The sequence below is a fragment of the Hyperolius riggenbachi genome, chromosome 1 (genome assembly GCF_040937935.1).
Source record: "Hyperolius riggenbachi isolate aHypRig1 chromosome 1, aHypRig1.pri, whole genome shotgun sequence".
Classification (NCBI taxonomy): Eukaryota; Metazoa; Chordata; class Amphibia; order Anura; family Hyperoliidae; genus Hyperolius; species Hyperolius riggenbachi.
The window spans coordinates 680,575,363-680,596,282 of NC_090646.1; the positions used below are offsets into that span (position 1 = coordinate 680,575,363).

Here is a 20,920-nt window from a genome sequence, read left to right on the forward strand (position 1 = left end):
CCTAACTAACCACCGACAGACAAACATGAAACAGAGGACGCGAGCGCTTGCTTAACGGTTACCTCACCGAGCCTCCAGCAAGCGTTCGTAGCAGACAAGACAGATACACGAAAACAGAAATAAGTGAGAGAGATGATCCACTGCTCTTTCCGCCAGAGCAAGTGCGATCCAAGTATGGAAACAGAGCGAGCTGGATCCACTGCTCTTTCCGTCAGAGCAAGTGCGATCCAAGAACAGCAAGAGAGCGAGTCGGATCCACAGCACTAGCGCAAGGCGAGTGCGATCCAGGCAAGACAGATCAGATGAGATAGCTGTTAGCAACCGCTGCTCCAGCTATACTCCAAGAAGACAGATCAGAACGACTTCCTGTCGGCCACCGCTGGGACAGGACAATCGCAACAGACAAACAAAACAGATATGCAATCCTAACTGTACTAGGGAACCTGCCTAGTGCAGTCCCAGGAATTACTCTAAGCTGATCTTCAAACAATGAGCAAGGCTGACATTCCACGAGTGTTCCACAGGAACAAATCCTTATGACCAGCCAAGGTCTGTGATATCACATGGTATATATAGTGCAAGCCTACAAAGGATGTGGCTAGGCAATTTGCATGACAAACATATGCAAATTCCTCAGCAGCAACAGGCTGCAAAACTGACAAAAGGTCTCTCTTCCAGAGACCTGCAGAATGCAGACCTGAACAGTGGTCAAAAGGCTGCCTGCCTGCGCAGGCAGCCGCGCGGATCCTCACAGTACCCTCCCCCCCCCTCTAGGGTCAGATTCCAGACGAGCCTCTAACCTGATAATAGCAAAAGACTCTAACTGAAGACTCATGAAGGTCAGGACAGCCAGACAAGGCCCAATTCCAGAGTCAGCCCACCCGAAACCGACCTCATCGGAAGGAGAAGCCACCGAAACATGCCCATGAGCACCACAAGTCTCAGTGTAACACCCATCAGGACTGTGAATGCCCGAGAAGAAGCCATCGACACCCACCGAGCCATGCCCACCACCTTCCAGGGACCGTCCAAGAATACCAAACCTGCCACAATATCCATTCGAAGTGTCCCTTTCCAAAAAGCACCCACTGCTGCTCTCATCCAAGGTACCAGGAAATATTTCTCCCAGGATCTCACAGAACACTTTGAAGCTCCGCAGAGATCCCAGGAGGGCAGAACGATCACCAGGCTCACACGGAGAACTATCAAGAACCCCTATGGAACCAATGACAATTCCGGATTCAGAATTACCAGGACAAGCATCAAGACCAGGGCCTTCAGGGACCACCTCTGGGCATGCAGGCAGAGAGGCAACATCAGACCAGGTTTCCACCAAGGAAGCATCTGAGCAGGCTGGCAACCGAGACACACTTGGGCTTTCTGGGTCACAGAACACATCGGGGTACACTAGCCCAAGGGGAACCTCAGGACACGTCGAGGAACTTCCAACCTCAGAGTCCGTTACGACAAGACCAAAACCAGAACCGGGCAGAGAATCATCACGAGCAATGGTCTCAAGCACTGGACTTGACAAGAATATCATCATTGACTACATATGAGTGAAGCTCCACCAGAGCTGCAAAGGTAGTCAGCACAACAGCAATGCCTACTAAAGTGGGCAACACCTCAGAAGGACTTGGGGGGCAGGAGACATCTCCTACAAGTTCTGCACCCTTTGGGAGGAACTCGGAGGTCTCCAGGACATCAGACAAGACTTCAGGAACATCATTTTTCAAGTTTTCTGAGAAGGATTCTGAACTATCCATGTTACAGGGCAAAACTGGAACTTTATTTTGTGGACAGGGCAGATGTCCCAGGGAAGGTTCCACCATAAACTGAGACTGAATTTCATCATCATGAGTGGAACGTAGAGGAATATTTACTGGAACACACACTGACTCCCTAACTTTAATCTCACTGCACCTAGAATTCTGCATAGCAGTCAAACTAGCTTGCAACTCTAAAACTGCAGAGAAACAGGTGAGTATAGTAGCAATACCTAGACGAGCCTCTAGGGACACTGCAGGAGACTCTAAACAAGGCCATATTAACTCATCCAGAGTACAGGGTGCAGAATCAGCATTTTCCTCAGAACAAGAAAGGGACTCACAAATGTCAATGCGAGTGGAGATCATGTTTTTATTCATGGTACAGGGCAGATTCAGAGAAAGCTTCTCTGGGCAAAGCAAAGAAGCTTCAGCATCAGATTCGCAAAACCAAAGTGCTGTCTCACTCTTAGATTCGGCTAACAATGTCAAATCCGAGGAGTCAGAACGCAACACTTGCGGATCAAAAATCGCTTTAGGTTGTGAAACTGACGCTTCCATAGCGCAAACCTCCGCGATCTGCGGGGCAGACTGTAAGGCGTTCAGGACAGAAACCCTGGAGCAACTGTCACCAGGCAACGGGCCCTTACAGGTGTGAACAGGGTGAGACAAAGACGCATTTGCAGTAGAAATAGCGACAACATCAGGAAAAACATTGTTAGGCATATTAATTTTACTTTTGATGCTGCATAATTTAGGAATTTTCCCCATAGCAGGATCACAGATGGAAGATCTTAAAGATCTGTCTCTAAATGACAAGGAGTCCCACACATCCTTGAGAAAACTGGCACATTCATGCTGATCACAATCTGCAGGAACATCCGAGAAACAGGCATTAGATCGCATAGATTCAAACTGCACACTGTCAGGAGAGAATCCTTCAGGATTCGCACAGGAATCAACCACAGCGGCATACTCATTCATTTCAGATTGCACAAAGTCAAGACTCTCATGCTTTACCCCAGAAAGGCAGGAACAATCATCCGACAACGATGTCTCTTTATTGGAATCAAGTGATTGGTGTGTGTGCAACTCATCCAAAATCGTCTGCCACACATAAATCACCAGATCCACATCACCCTCGTCACATTCATCGGAATCAATCAAAAGGTACATAGAATCGAGACAATCATTCAAGACATCTTCGCTTTTTGCGATGTAAAAATCGCAAAAGGCTTTCCAATCAAAATCAAATTCCTCCATCAAGGCCCCAATGTCCCATGAGGCAAATGGAGGTTCAAATAAGCCAGTATCTAGATAATCTCCATATGGGTGGAGATCAGGAACCAGAACAGATTTTTTAACTGCTTTAATATAGTGTGCGATCCTACCTATAATAGGATCCACATAAGCTTTGGATTGGGGCAAAAAACCCGGAGACTGAGCAACATCATTGTAAACATCAATAGGGAGTGTCTTATTTAGATGCTTGCGCTTTTTAGTTTTTCCCTTTTTAGTCACTTTGCATGTCTGTTTAAATGCAAGAAACGTGTCCAGGCAGTTCTCTTGCATCTGCTTAGAAGCTGAAGTGGCGAGAGAAACATTGAACTGATTATCATACTGAATGATTTTGCACATTTCAGACTTGACAGAAATAACCTTCCTATTTGTGGTTGCAACGGGCAACGACTCTTTTGGCTGACAAGCCGAATCAGCAGATTGGCCTGCAAGCACCAATTCATTAACATATGGTAATGACACAGAAATGTTGCATAACCTAATCTGATCAGCATCATGCACTGCAGGAAAAAACTCATAGAAATAACTTGGCATGCAAGATCCAAACTTACGAGAAAATACATGAGCCAGAAATCTGCGAGGGTTATGTCTCAGATTCTTGTGTCTGGCATACTCATCAGCCCACACAAACAGATCCCCTTGGAAAAGATTGTAAGCAATCTGACCACTCCAAGTGGAAATATTGGTGGCCTGAAATTCAGGATTTGCCAAGAATCTGGAACATTCAGATATAAACTCATCTCTGGTTTCAGAGTCCAGTATCTTAAACCTCTTAAAGACACAGGACCCATATTTGACCAAATCGTACAAATCGGAAATTCCCTCTACACTGGGAATTTCCGTTAGGCTGGTCATACTGTAACGATTGTGGAATTCTCTCCATGATCAGTGCACAGGACGTGCGCTGACACTGCGGAAATCCTCCACAAGCGTATAACTTGAGGGAACCCAGCAAAAGGTGCAACGCACCTGTAGAGGGAAATTCCTGTCGGCAGGTGGAGCTGTGGAGTGCAGAGGAACAACTCCTCTGCCCTGCCACAGACGCAAGACAGGAATTGTACGAAGGGAAGAAACGCAATCGCAAGAGCGATTGAGAATGAGCACAGAGACAGATTGTATGTGTGTGCACCAAACTAGTCGCCAACCCGCGACGGTGCACACACAACAGCAGATATGAAGTAGGAACGCAATCGTGAGAGAGGCGATTGCCAGAGGTGACGCAAGGCTACAGCAAGGCAGAGCACGAGAGTAGAAAAGGCACAGCAAATCATACAATGAGAAGACAAGGAAAATAACAAACGCAAACACCGCACTCATTCGCAACAGTGCACGTGTTTATGCGTGGTCTCCGCGTGATAAGCACAACAGAGACAAGCACTCCTAACTAACCACCGACAGACAAACATGAAACAGAGGACGCGAGCGCTTGCTTAACGGTTGCCTCACCGAGCCTCCAGCAAGCGTTCGTAGCAGACAAGACAGATACACGAAAACAGGAATAAGTGAGAGAGATGATCCACTGCTCTTTCCGCCAGAGCAAGTGCGATCCAAGTATGGAAACAGAGCGAGCTGGATCCACTGCTCTTTCCGTCAGAGCAAGTGCGATCCAAGAACAGCAAGAGAGCGAGTCGGATCCACAGCACTAGCGCAAGGCGAGTGCGATCCAGGCAAGACAGATCAGATGATATAGCTGGTAGCAACCGCTGCTCCAGCTATACTCCAAGAAGACAGATCAGAACGACTTCCTGTCGGATACCGCTGGGACAGGACAATCGCAACAGACAAACAAAACAGATATGCAATCCTAACTGCACTAGGGAACCTGCCTAGTGCAGTCCCAGGAATTACTCTAAGCTACCTTCAAACAATGAGCAAGGCTGACACTCCACGAGTGTTCCACAGGAACAAATCCTTATGACCAGCAAAGATCTGTGATATCACATGGTATATATAGTGCAAGCCTACAAAGGATGTGGCTAGGCAATTTGCATGACAAACGTATGCAAATTCCTCAGCAGCAACAGGCTGCAAAACTGACAAAAGGTCTCTCTTCCAGAGACCTGCAGAATGCAGACCTGAACAGTGGTCAAAAGGCTGCCTGCCTGCGCAGGCAGCAGCGCGGATCCTCACAGTGATACTGCAGATCACCAATAATCAGATTCTCTCTGCGTGCTGACACCAATCGTTACAGTTCCCTTCTTTCTGAAAATGTCCTCCTCATGAGATCCATTTACAGTGGATTGCAAAAGTATTCGCCCCCTGGAAGTTTTCCACATTTTGTCACATTACTGCCACAAACATGAATCAATTTTATTGGAATTCCACATGAAAGACCAATACAAAGTGGTGTACACATGAGAAGTGGAACGAAAATCATACATGATTCCAAACATTTTTTACAAATCAATAACTGCAAAGTGGTGTGTGCATAATTATTCGGCCCCCTTTGGTCTGAGTGCAGTCAGTTGCCCATAGACATTGCCTGATGAGTGCTAATGACTAAATAGAGTGCACCTGTGTGTAATCTAATGTCCGTACAAATACAGCTGCTCTGTGACGACCTCAGAGGTTGTCTAACAGAATCTTGGAAGCAATAACACCATGAAGTCCAAAGAACACATCAGACAAGTCAGGGATAAAGTTACTGAGAAATTTAAAGCAGGCTTAGGCTACAAAAAGATTTCCAAAGCCTTGAACATCCCACGGAGCACTGTTCAAGTGATCATTCAGAAATGAAAGGAGTATGGCACAACTGTAAACCTACCAAGACAAGGCCATCCACCTAAACTCACAGGCCGAACAAGGAGAGCGCTGATCAGAAATGCAGTCAAGAGGCCCATGGTGACTCTGGACGAGCTGCAGAGATCTACAGCTCAGGTGGGAGACTCTGTCCACAGGACAACTATTAGTCATGCACTGCACAAAGTTGGCTCTTATGGAAGAGTGACAAGAAGAAAGCCATTGTTAACAGAAAAAGCATAAGAAGCTCTGTTTGCAGTTTGCCACAAGCCATGTGGGGGACACAGCAAACATGTGGAAGAAGGTGCTCAGGTCGGATAAGACCAAAATGGAACTTTTTGGCCAAAATGCAAAACGCTATGTGTGGCGGAAAACTAACACTGCACATCACTTTGAACACACCATCCCCACTGTCAAATATGGTGGTGGCAGCATCATGCTCGGGGGGTGCAGCTCTTCAGCAGGGACAGGGAAGCTGGTCAGAGTTGATGGGAAGATGGATGGAGCCAAATACAGGGCAATCTTGGAAGAAAACCTCCTGGAGTCTGCAAAAGACTTGAGACTGGAGCGGAGGTTCACCTTCCAGCAGGACAATGACCCTAAACATAAAGCCAGGTCAACAATGAAATGGTTTAAAACAAAACATATCTATGTGTTAGAATGGCCCAGTCAAAGTCCAGATCTAAATCCAATCGAGAATCTGTGGCAAGATGTGAAAACTGCTGTGCACAAATGCTGTCCATCTAATCTGACTGAGCTGGAGCTGTTTTACAAAGAACAATGGGCAAGGATTTCAGTCTCTAGATGTGCAAAGCTGGTAGAGACATACCCTAAGGCCCCGTTCACACTTGCGGTTTTGTCAAAACCGCACCGGATGTCCGGACCGCACCGTATCCGGACCGGACCTGATCCGTACGGTTCCTATCCGGATCCGGTCCGGATCCGGTCCGTTTGCATCCGGTTTCCGTGCGGTGTGAACACGGTTGCGGTCCGGATCCGGTTTCTTAAGGAGATAACAACCTGTAAATACCTGGGGTCTGGGAGGTCAGCAGAAGGGTCTGGGGTCATTGTTGGAGACAGGTGGACGTGTGGAGACCATCCGTGGATACAGAGACTGCAGTTGGGACCATGGATCCAGGCATTTTTCGTATACCTGGGAATTCTCTGTTGTTCGCCTCCTCGTTATCAGACATGTTGCTGCCTAGAGCTCCAGCATGAAATCGCTGCTGCCCCACTCTGTGAACTCCATGTGGTCCCCATCCAAAATGCATAGGAAGTGGGGTAGAACGTCCGGTTTTTGTAGCCAGTGTGTTGTGCGCTCTCCGGTTCTCATTACTTTGTATTGGCCGGATGGTGCAGTCCGGCTCCGCCCCGGATACGGCTGCCGGATGAGCCGGACCAAAAAATAGCGCATGTTGGAACGGACGCCGGAGTCCGGATCCGGTCCGGATCCGGTCCGGCAGAACGGACGCATGTGAACGGACGCATAGGCTTTCATTGCTATTGCCGTGCGTCCGTTCCGTCCGTTCTGCAAGCGGTCCGGCTCCGGCACGGCGATTCCGGACGGCCACCGCTAATGTGAACCGGGCCTAAAAGACTGGCAGCTGTAATTGCAGCAAAAGGTGGTTCTACAAAGTATTGACTCAGGGGGCGGAATAATTACGCACACACCACTTTGCAGTTATTTATTTGTAAAAAATGTTTGGAATAATGTATGATTTTCGTTCCACTTCTCATGTGTACACCACTTTGTATTGGTCTTTCATGTGGAATTCTAATACAATTGATTCATGTTTGTGGCAGTAATGAGACAAAATGTGAAAAACTTCAAGGGGGCCGAATACTTTTGCAAGCCACTGTATCCTCTCCAATGTTATCTATGTCAGATACTGGATAAAACATTTTAGGGAATCAATGATATAACTATAAGATAAGGAAAACTTTGTTACTGGCCTGGCAATCATTTCCTTGTTTTCTGTTTTTGGATAATTTCCTTAATAACTATACTATTTGGGAAAATGTTATTTCTTGGGTGGAAACTTTCATTAAATGGGAATATTGACATATCCACTATATCAGATAAAATGCATCTGCCTTGTGTTATATAATCTATCACGTTTGATTGAACATTCTTTATATGAGTTAATTCTCTTCTTTATCAATAAACAAGGTTTTGAAAGCAACAAATCTTATCAGAAGACAAAGGTTGCCTGTGCTTCCAAAATACATAAATTCATCAGAGGTTTGCTTCCTCTTCCAGAAAGCAGTGCCTTTTCCTGTCCAGCCTGAGGTTTGGTGGAGACAGACTGGCTTAGTAGTCACGCCACTCTCAGTACAGTGTTATTATTTATCACAATGTGTTTCCTGTGTCAGACGCATTCAGAATGAGGAAACTGCGCACGTTTATTAGTGAGGATCGTAATCAGCTCATTACAATTACGTTACATTTTGTGTAAATGTTCTTACTTACACCCGTACGTAATTACGATTTGTACATTCAGTTGATTTCATGTAACCCATTGGTAATTTTGCATAATTTTTTGCATAATTTTGTGCTGGTTAATAGCACAGCCCCCGTAGTCAAGCAAATTATGTTTTTAAAGATCTTGTAGTTTTTGAGATAATCAATTTTATAAATGCAAAGGAAAAATGTTTTTGGTTTTTTTTAAGTTTTTCTTTGCATTTTTAAAATGGATTTTCTAAAAAAACAAAGGTCTTTACATTTTTTTTTTTATTGTACCCACCATTCTTCTTCACATACATGCCTATTTTGGTGACAATAGCATGTATAGGGGCTATGCTATTAACCACCAAAGCCTACAATTACAATTACAGATGAAATTAATAATGATTTTCCCAAAAATGTCGCATTACACTTTTTCATTGTAATTGCGAATTTTGATGCAAAATTACGACTGCGAAATTTGTGCTCATCGCTAGTGTTTATAGACAAACCACAAAGCTGGGAATGGATTTACATGCAGGTATATGACAACTTGTTGATAAATGATCTTTCCCCAGTTTACCTGACTCTTATTTGGTACACAAAAAGGAAGTTGCAGGGCATGCTGGGTTGCCTTTTGTTACTTCTCTATTTTTCCTCAGACTTAAAGAGACTCTGAAGTCTCCTAAAAATGAGGTTTTTACTTTAAAAACCTCTTTAACCTAATTGCCCCTCCTAAAACGCCGCATCCTCGTGGCTCTCCCCCGCCCCTCTCAGTCTTCCTTCACTGAGAGGGGCGGGGGAGAGGTGAAGATATGTGCTGATTGACGCACATGGAGGCAGAGCTACAGCCCAAAGCTCAGCCTCCTTAGGGCAGCAAAATCCACAACCAAGAAAGAAGCTGATTTTGCGGGGGGGGGGGGGGGGGGAATTAGGGGTGATTTATGGTGTTTTCAGCCGCGGGATGTGGCATTTTAGGAGGGACAATTAGGTTAAAGAGGTTTTTAAAGTAAAAACCTTGTTTTTAGGAGACTTCAGAGTCTCTTTAACTAATGCAGCCTGATTGGCTGAAGCCTCTTTGCCTCCTATTTTCCCCTCCCACACCTCTGTTTCTCTCTGATTGGCCAATATTTCTCATGCTGAGACAATGCACTTTCTATAGTGAAGGGTGGGCAATGCATACACAATCAGGCAGAGGAGATTAAGGGAGGAAATGAAATCAGAATTGGCTTCAAAATAGCCACACCTAAAATGGGAAATGCTAAGAAGGATTTTCTCTTTTTTTACTGTAGAAAAATCATTAAAATCAAAACGTGGACAGTGCAATACATCTGTTATGTATGCAGAGCAAGTATTTCTCTACTTATTTATGTGGTGTTTTTTTTCTAAGATAGTATGGCTGACAGCTCCTCTTTAATAACTGGCACATTAAATGCTGACAGGCATAGGTCACTGGTAACTAGAGCTGGGGGGGACCCACATGTTTCCTGGTCTTCACCAGCCTCTATGCATGAGCTAGAAGCATGACTTTTATCCTAAAGAAAGCTCTTCTGTGCACAGAATATGCAATGCCAGCAGCTCCTGCTTTGTGGTAACTGAACCAACAGACTCAGGTGACCTGATAATAAGCCATGGAGGAGACTCTTCACGTGTGAGATGAATCTTGCTTGACCTGGAATGGTGCTGATAGCGTAATGGTTGCTGTGTTAGTACCGGTAAAATTGCTGCCTGCACGTGGCAAATTTACCAGCCTTTTGAGCATTAGGCCCTTAGGGCCCTTTTCCACCTGCAATCGCTAGCGTTCATGCTGAACGCTAGCGATTGCTGAATCGCAAAACCGGCGATTTCCCCGACGTTTGCGGCCGCGATTTTGCTATGCTATGCACTGCATAGCAAAATCGCGGCAATTATCGCTCCGTCGCGCGTTCGCGTTCCCGACAAAAGCGAATCGCGGTAGTGGAAATGACCTACCGCGATTCCTATGTTAAAAAGCAAACCGTAGCGATTGTAAAATCGCTAGCGGTTTGCGGTTTTGCGATTCAGCCAGCGCAAACGCGCTGGTGGAAAAGGGCCCTAAGTGTCGTTTCTCACAATTTTTTTCTTCTAGGGCTCCTCGGAGGGGAAGGGAAGGATATTTCCACCAGAACAGAGGATGTTACAGCCACGTGTACACAGGAGACAGATTACAGCAATAACATCACATTGTGGTGCAATCTGGAGACTTTCAAGTGCTCATCAGAAGATACGCAGCTAAAGTTTAAGATACGCAAACCCAGCATCCGGAAATCCTGCAGGAAACGCGTATTCACAGTGAAACAGAAAAAAACCAAGAACTTTCCTAAAATCATTTACTGCTGCCAGGAGAAGGAGCAGAACCTCACCTCCATCATCCACGCCACTGCTCCAGGTATACTATGTGCTGACATGGTAATGTAACCAGGGTAGGGCAGCAGGGGCAGGTGCCCAGGGCTCCTGTCTAACTCTAACCTCCCTCTTCTTTGTCTAACATTACTTTCCCTTCCCTCACTTAAAGGGAAGGTTCAGGGACCGTTAAAAAAAATAAAAATCCGCATCCACTTACCTGGGGCTTCCTCCAGCCCATGGCAGGCAGGAGGTGCCCTCAGCGCCGCTCCGCAGGCTGCCGGTGGTCTCCGGTGGCCGACCCGACCTGGCCGCCGGACTGGAACTACTGAGCCTACGCAGTAAAGCCCAGAGGACGTCCGATGACGTCAGCGCGCCGCCGTGAGGCGCATTTTGGAACGCGGAAGGAGCCCGACCTGGCCGCCGGACTGGCCAGGTCGGGTCGGCCACCGGAGACCACCGGCAGCCTGCGGAGCGGCGCTGAGGGCACCTCCTGCCTGCCACGGGCTGGAGGAAGCCCCAGGTAAGTGGATGCAGATTTTTATTTTTTTAACAGTCCCTGAACCTTCCCTTTAAAGGAAATGTCAAGTGAAACAATTGCACTGTTTAACTTACCCAGGGCTTCTTCCTGCCCCCTTTAGTTCTCCTGGTCCCACACCATCATTCTGTGCTGCTTCCTTCAGCCACTGTGCATGTGTATGTGCCACGATCACTCGAAAGCGGCTTGACCGATTTGAACGAAACTTGGTATACAGATCCCTTACTACCTTGGATGATATGCTCTGGGGGTCTCGCGGCCCCCCTGCACACGTGGGCGGAGCTACAAACAGCAAATAAGATTTCACCCATTCATGACAGTGGAAAAAATGTAAAAGGCTGCCATTCTCACAGTAATCAAGCCAGAGTCCCCACACTTGTCACAGTTGGTCACTTGGTGACCGAGGTTACAAATCCAGGAAAAGTGGGCGGAGCATAAAACAGCCAATCAAATTTCAGCCATTCATTTTACATGGGAAAATGTAAACTGCAGCCATTCTTACACTGTTAATGGCAGGGTTCTCAAACTTGGCACACTTGGTCACTGGGGGACTTGAGCTTAAAATTCAGGGTGAGTGGAGCCTACAACAGCCAATCAAACTTCACCTATTGATCTTTAAGGGGAATATTTAACTGCTGCCAATCAGATTTGTTTCATTTCACTTGGAAAATACAAATTATTGTTACCAAGGACCCCAAAGCTCACAAACTTGGTCATTGAGAGACTGTATGTCCAGCTTACAAAAAGTGGGTGGAGCCAAAAACTAATTTCACTGGGAAAATATAAACTGCAGCCCTTCTTACACTGTTTATGGCAGGGTTCTCAAACTTTGCCCAGATGGTCACTGAGTGACTGAGATTAATATTCAGGAAAATGGGTGGAGCCTATAATAGCCAATCAAAATTCACCTGTTGATTTTTAAGGGGAATATTTAAATTGCTGCCATTTTTACACTGTTAATAGCAGAGGCCTCAAACCTGCTACAGTTGGTCATTGGCTGACTGGGGTTCAAATGCTGGAGAGGGGCGGAGCCACAAACAGCCAATCTGATTTGTTTAATTTCTATGGGAATATACAAATTATTGATTCCAAAGACCGCAAAGCTCACAAACTTGGTCATTGAGTATTTGTGTGTTAGGGTTTAAAAAAGTGGGCGGAGCCAACACCAGCAAAATACATACCTGGGCAACACCGGGTCATCAGCTAGTTATTTATAAAAGAATATTTTACAAATATTTAATATTATTTATTCCATTATGTTTACTACAGTTCCTCTCTAACTTTGTATGTACAATGTTATCTCAGTTTATGATGATTGGTGACACAGGGGGCTTTTTGAAGGAGAACATAGTCAGAGACTGTCGTTCTCTTGCTGGAACACAGCCAGATGCCCTTTCAATTCCATCAACTTGTTGGATATAAAATGTTCCATTTAGCGGGCTGGTGGTTTCTTGGTAAAAAAGGCTCCTCATTATCTGACCCTCTGAGTGGGTTTCCTATGGAAAGAAAGGTAAACAGCCAATATTTTTTTTTTAGCAGTCTCCTCTATTCTAATAAAATAAAAAGAGAAGGGGGTTCCATTTTGCCGCCTCTCTGAGATACACATTTAGCTGAATATTTTAGTGCACTACATAGTAAATCCAGCGGGTAGCGTAATTAAGAACTCAGAAACAGGGCCAGGCCGAGGCAGAGGCGAGAGAGGCTCCAGCCTCAGGGCGCAGTGTAGGAGGGGCACACACTGGGTAGGGCCGAGGCAGAGGCGAGAGAGGCTCCAGCCTCAGGGCGCAGTGTAGGAGGGAGCGCACAACTCACTCAGCTATCATTCCCCTATTGTGCTGAAAGCAGAGAGAAATAAGAAAAGGGGATACATGGCAGTGACTGCAAGCCTGATAACTAAGATTAAGGTGTTGAGGGCCCTGGGGAGCCTCTTAGTCTAATAGTAATCAGTGTGTGACGGCTGGGGTGGGAGGGATGGGGGAGGGGCCTCTTAGTCTAATAGCAATCAGTGTGTGACGGCTGGGGTGGGAGGGGTGGAGGAGGGGCCTCTTATGTAATAGCAATCAGTGTGTGACAGCTGGGGTGGGAGGGATGGGGGAGGGGCCTCTTAGTGTAATAGCAATCAGTGTGTGATGGCTGGGGTGGGAGGGATGGGGGAGGGGCCTCTTAGTGTAATAGCAATCAGTGTGTGACGGCTGGGGTGGGAGGGATGGGGAGGGGCCTCTTAGTCTAATAGCAATCAGTGTGTGACGGCTGGGGTGGGAGGGATGGGGAGGGGCCTCTTAGTGTAATAGCAATCAGTGTGTGATGGCTGGGGTGGGAGGGAGGGGGAGGGGCCTCTTAGTGTAATAGCAATCAGTGTGTGACAGCTGGGGTGGGAGGGATGGGAGGGGCCTCTTAGTGTAATAGCAATCAGTGTGTGACGGCTGGGGTGGGAGGGATGGAGGGGCCTCTTAGTGTAATAGCAATCAGTGAGTGACGGCTGGGGTGGGAGGGATGGGGAGGGGCCTCTTAGTGTAATAGCAATCAGTGTGTGACGGCTGGGGTGGGAGGGATGAGGAGGGGCCTCTTAGTGTAATAGCAATCAGTGTGTGACGGCTGGGGTGGGAGGGATGGGGGAGGGGCCTCTTAGTGTAATAGCAATCAGTGTGTGACGGCTGGGGTGGAAGGGATGAAGGGGAGCACTTTGGTGTCTCAGCCTTGGGTGCTGGAGGACCTTGTACCGGCTCTGTTCAGAAATACCTTGTATGATAATGTTCTACGTCTCTTTTCTCCAGGAACAAACATCACAGCCTTACAAGGGTCTCCTCAGCCTAATAATACCTTGAACCAGACCTTCTCTGCTGAACAAGCCCATCACAGAGAAACAGAACACTTCATTCAGATCACAGAGGACCCCAAGCCAAGTGGACAAGAGAGTACAGGGGAGAAAGGAATTCAAAAAAACAAAACAGCAAAAAATATTGGTAAGAATGAACAGAATAAGAACAACAAAGGCAGCAAAGACACACGTAAGAGTAATGATGGGAAGAGAAGCCCGGAGGAAGGCTGTGCTTGTGGGGTTGGAGTAAACAGGGCTGATGATGATGATGAAGAAGATGATGATGATGGTGACGATGATGAGGATGAAGAGGACAGCGGTAAACAAAGAAGGAGAAGATCTCGGTAAGAGCAGCAGACAGAGAGGAAAGCATTCTTTGTTGGGTACAGCAGGCATTATCTGGTATGATAGTTGTTTAATAAAAGGTGCATCTATAATGATCCACAGAGGGGCAGCCGGCTGTGACTGGAGAAGACATGGAGGGAGAGACAAGTCGCCGGTTCCTCTGTCCCTTCAGAGAATGGCCAATGCTCAATTGTTGTGTCTTTAATATTTTCTTACGATTTCACAAAAATGGGGTTCATATAGCGCTACATGCAATCAGAAGTTAGTTAGTCCAAGTTAACCATCTTTAGGTGCTCAAGGGGAGCCCCTAGTTCAGATATTAATCCCAACAAGTGTACAGGACCAGCTCGTATCTATGATCTGATCTCTCTCCCCTTTACTCTCCGGATGTTGTGGCCTATAATAGGCCCGTGCTCACCTCTGGGGTATTGGCCACCCCACAACCTCTCTGGCAGATCCGGTCCATGAAGGACTCTCTTTGTATCAGTGGTGTAGCAAGAGGGGTTGTAGAGGTAGCGACCGCATTAGGGCCCTTGGGCCAGAGGGGCCCCATGGGGCTCTTCTTCAACCAAAGTATTAGCTGTTTATTGGTCCTGTGGCGGTAATAATCACTTCTATAGATACTTTGAATAGTGGTAATTATTAACAAACTGTTCCCCATCCCCTTCTTGCACCTCTAATACTGTGGATGACCTTGGCAGGTATCAATTGTTACAGATAGAGTGCTTGGGAGGGTCCAATGTAAAACTTGCACCGGGGCCCATAGCTCCATAACTACGCCACTGCTTTGTATGACAGCAACTGTTTTACCTATACAGACCTGGTCGGAGTCCGAGGGGCGTAACTAGAAACCACTGGGCCCCCCTGCGAAACTTTGGATGGGGCCCCCCCATCCAAACACACACACCCTTCCTCCCCAGCAACAACCGCCCCCTCCATCCAAAAATCTTAAGGCAGGATATATATATTTATTATTTTTTTAAATACACTGTGGTTTAGGGTAAAGTCCCCCCCCTCCCCCCCCCCCCCACACACACACATCTCTGCAGCCCCAGCAACACACATCACCGACCCTACACACACACACCACAATACACATCACAGGCACACACTACACACATGCAGACAAGCACACTACACACATCACAGGAAAACACTACACACACATGCAGACAGACACACACTACACACATCACAGGCACACACATGCAGACATCACACAGGCACTCACATGCACACATCACACAGGCACACACATGCAGACATCACAGGTACACACATGCAGACATCGCACAGGCACACACATGCAGACATCACAGGTACACACATGCAGACATCACACAGGCACACACATGCAGACATCACACAGGCACACACATGCAGACATCACACAGGCACACACATGCAGACATCACACAGGCACACACATGCAGACATCACAGGTACACACATGCAGACAGACACACACTACACACATCACAGGCACACACATGCAGACATCACACAGGCACTCACATGCACACATCACACAGGCACACACATGCAGACATCACACAGGCACACACATGCAGACATCACACAGGCACACACATGCAGACATCACAGGTACACACATGCAGACAGACACACACTACACACATCACAGGCACACACATGCAGACATCACACAGGCACACACATGCAGACATCACACAGGCACACACATGCAGACATCGCACAGGCACACACATGCAGACATCACACAGGCACACACAAGCAGACATCACACAGGCACACACATGCAGACATCACACAGGCACACACATGCAGACATCACACAGGCACTCACATGCACACATCACACAGGCACACACATGCAGACATCACAGGTACACACATGCAGACATCGCACAGGCACACACATGCAGACATCACACAGGCACACACAAGCAGACATCACACAGGCACACACATGCAGACATCACACAGGCACACACATGCAGACATCACACAGGCACACACATGCAGACATCACAGGTACACACATGCAGACAGACACACACTACACACATCACAGGCACACACATGCAGACATCACACAGGCACACACATGCAGACATCACACAGGCACACACATGCAGACATCGCACAGGCACACACATGCAGACATCACACAGGCACACACAAGCAGACATCACACAGGCACACACATGCAGACATCACACAGGCACACACATGCAGACATCACACAGGCACTCACATGCACACATCACACAGGCACACACATGCAGACATCACAGGTACACACATGCAGACATCGCACAGGCACACACATGCAGACATCACACAGGCACACACATGCAGACATCACACAGGCACACACATGCAGACATCACAGGTACACACATGCAGACAGACACACACTACACACATCACAGGCACACACATGCAGACATCACACAGGCACACACATGCAGACATCACACAGGCACACACATGCAGACATCACAGGTACACACATGCAGACAGACACACACTACACACATCACAGGCACACACATGCAGACATCACACAGGCACACACATGCAGACATCACACAGGCACACACATGCAGACATCACACAGGCACTCACATGCACACATCACACAGGCACACACATGCAGACATCACAGGTACACACATGCAGACATCGCACAGGCACACACATGCAGACATCACACAGGCACACACATGCAGACATCACACAGACACACACATGCAGACATCGCACAGGCACACACAAGCAGACATCACACAGGCACACACATGCAGACATCACACAGGCACACACATGCAGACATCACAGGTACACACATGCAGACATCACACAGGCACACACATGCAGACATCACAGGTACACACATGCACACATCACACAGGCACACACATGCAGACATCACAGGTACACACATGCAGACATCGCACAGGCACACACATGCAGACATCACACAGGCACACACATGCAGACATCACACAGACACACACATGCAGACATCACACAGGCACACACATGCAGACATCACACAGGCACACACATGCAGACATCACACAGACACACACATGCAGACATCACACAGGCACTCACATGCACACATCACACAGGCACACACATGCAGACATCACAGGTACACACATGCAGACATCGCACAGGCACACACATGCAGACATCACACAGGCACACACATGCAGACATCACACAGGCACACACATGCAGACATCGCACAGGCACACACATGCAGACATCACAGGTACACACATGCAGACATCACACAGGCACACACAGGCACACATCACACAGGCACACACATGCAGACATCGCACAGGCACACACATGCAGACATCGCACAGGCACACACATGCAGACATCACACAGACACACACATGCAGACATCGCACAGGCACACACATGCAGACATTACACAGGCGCACACATGCAGACATCACACAGGCACACACATGCAGACATCACACAGGCACTCACATGCACACATCACACAGGCACACACATGCAGACATCACAGGTACACACATGCAGACATCGCACAGGCACACACATGCAGACATCACACAGGCACACACATGCAGACATCACACAGACACACACATGCAGACATCACACAGGCACACACATGCAGACATTACACAGGCACACACATGCAGACATCACACAGGCACACACATGCAGACATCACACAGGCACTCACATGCACACATCACACAGGCACACACATGCAGACATCACAGGTACACACATGCAGACATCGCACAGGCACACACATGCAGACATCACACAGGCACACACAAGCAGACATCACACAGGCACACACATGCAGACATCACACAGGCACACACATGCAGACATCACACAGGCACACACATGCAGACATCACAGGTACACACATGCAGACAGACACACACTACACACATCACAGGCACACACATGCAGACATCACACAGGCACACACATGCAGACATCACACAGGCACTCACATGCACACATCACACAGGCACACACATGCAGACATCACAGGTACACACATGCAGACATCGCACAGGCACACACATGCAGACATCACACAGGCACACACATGCAGACATCACAGGTACACACATGCAGACAGACACACACTACACACATCACAGGCACACACATGCAGACCTCACACAGGTACACACATGCAGACATCACAGGTACACACATGCAGACATCGCACAGGCACACACATGCAGACATCACACAGGCACACACATGCAGACATCACACAGACACACACATGCAGACATCACAGGTACACACATGCACACATCACACAGGCACACACATGCAGACATCACAGGTACACACATGCACACATCACACAGAGGCACACACATGCACACATCACACAGAGGAACACACATGCAGACATCACAGGTACACACATGCAGACATCACAGGTACACACATGCAGACATCACACAGGCACACATCACACAGGCACACACATGCAGACATCAACATTTACACACATGCAGACATCACACAGGCACACACATGCAGACATCACAGGTACACACATGCAGACATCACACAGGCACACACATGCAGACATCACACAGGCACACACATGCAGACATCACAGGTACACACATGCAGACATCACAGGTACACACATGCAGACATCACACAGGCACACATCACAGGTACACACATGCAGACATCACACAGGCACAGACATGTAGACATCACAGGCACACACATGCAGACATCACAGGTACACACATGCAGACATCACAGGTACACACATGCAGACATCACAGGTACACACATGCAGACATCACACAGGCACACATCACAGGTACACACATGCAGACATCACACAGGCACAGACATGTAGACATCACAGGCACACACATGCAGACATCACAGATACACACATGCAGACATCACAGGTACACACATGCAGACATCACAGGTACACACATGCAGACATCACAGGTACACACATGCAGACATCACACAGGCACACATGCAGACATCACACAGGCACACACATGCACACATCACACAGGCACACACATGCAGACATCACAGGTACACACATGCAGACATCACACAGGCACACACATGCAGACATCACACAGGCACACACATGCAGACATCACACAGGCACACACATGCAGACATCACAGGTACACACATGCAGACAGACACACACTACACACATCACAGGCACACACATGCAGACCTCACACAGGTACACACATGCAGACATCACAGGTACACACATGCAGACATCGCACAGGCACACACATGCAGACATCACACAGGCACACACATGCAGACATCACACAGACACACACATGCAGACATCACAGGTACACACATGCACACATCACACAGGCACACACATGCAGACATCACAGGTACACACATGCACACATCACACAGAGGCACACACATGCACACATCACACAGAGGAACACACATGCAGACATCACAGGTACACACATGCAGACATCACAGGCACACACATGCAGACATCACACAGGCACACATCACACAGGCACACACATGCAGACATCACACAGGCACACATCACACAGGCACACACATGCAGACATCAACATTTACACACATGCAGACATCACACAGGCACACACATGCAGACATCACAGGTACACACATGCAGACATCACACAGGCACACACATGCAGACATCACACAGGCACTCACATGCAGACATCACAGGCACACACATGCAGACATCACAGGTACACACATGCAGACATCACAGGTACACACATGCAGACATCACAGGTACACACATGCAGACATCACACAGGCACACATCACAGGTACACACATGCAGACATCACACAGGCACAGACATGTAGACATCACAGGCACACACATGCAGACATCACAGGTACACACATGCAGACATCACAGGTACACACATGCAGACATCACAGGTACACACATGCAGACATCACAGGTACACACATGCAGACATCACACAGGCACACATGCAGACATCACACAGGCACACACATGCAGACATCACACAGGCACACACATGCACACATCACACAGGCACACACATGCAGACATCACAGGTACACACATGCAGACATCACAGGTACACACATGCAGACATCACACAGGCACACATCACAGGTACACACATGCAGACATCACACAGGCACAGACATGTAGACATCACAGGCACACACATGCAGACATCACAGATACACACATGCAGACATCACAGGTACACACATGCAGACATCACAGGTACACACATGCAGACATCACAGGTACACACATGCAGACATCACACAGGCACACATGCAGACATCACACAGGCACACACATGCAGACATCACACAGGCACACACATGCAGACATCACACAGGCACACATCACACAGACACACACATGCAGACATCACAGGTACACACATGCAGACATCACAGGTACACACATGCAGACATCACACAGGCACACACATGCAGACATCACACAGGCACACACATGCAGACATCACAGGCACACACATGCAGACATCACACAGGCACACACATGCAGACATCACAGGCACACACATG

General features: G+C 47.7%; 1 protein-coding gene across 1 annotated transcript in view; it reads left to right on the top strand.

Annotated features, from left to right (window-relative positions):
• The window catches only part of LOC137544539 (uncharacterized), a 57,306-nt gene that overhangs the window by 22,643 nt on the left and 13,743 nt on the right, over positions 1 to 20,920 (top strand). The window contains exons 3-4 of the mRNA XM_068265639.1: positions 10,355 to 10,654; positions 13,921 to 14,308. Coding sequence (XP_068121740.1) covers positions 10,355 to 10,654; positions 13,921 to 14,308 — 688 coding nt within the window. The remainder of the gene's footprint in view (positions 1 to 10,354; positions 10,655 to 13,920; positions 14,309 to 20,920) is intronic.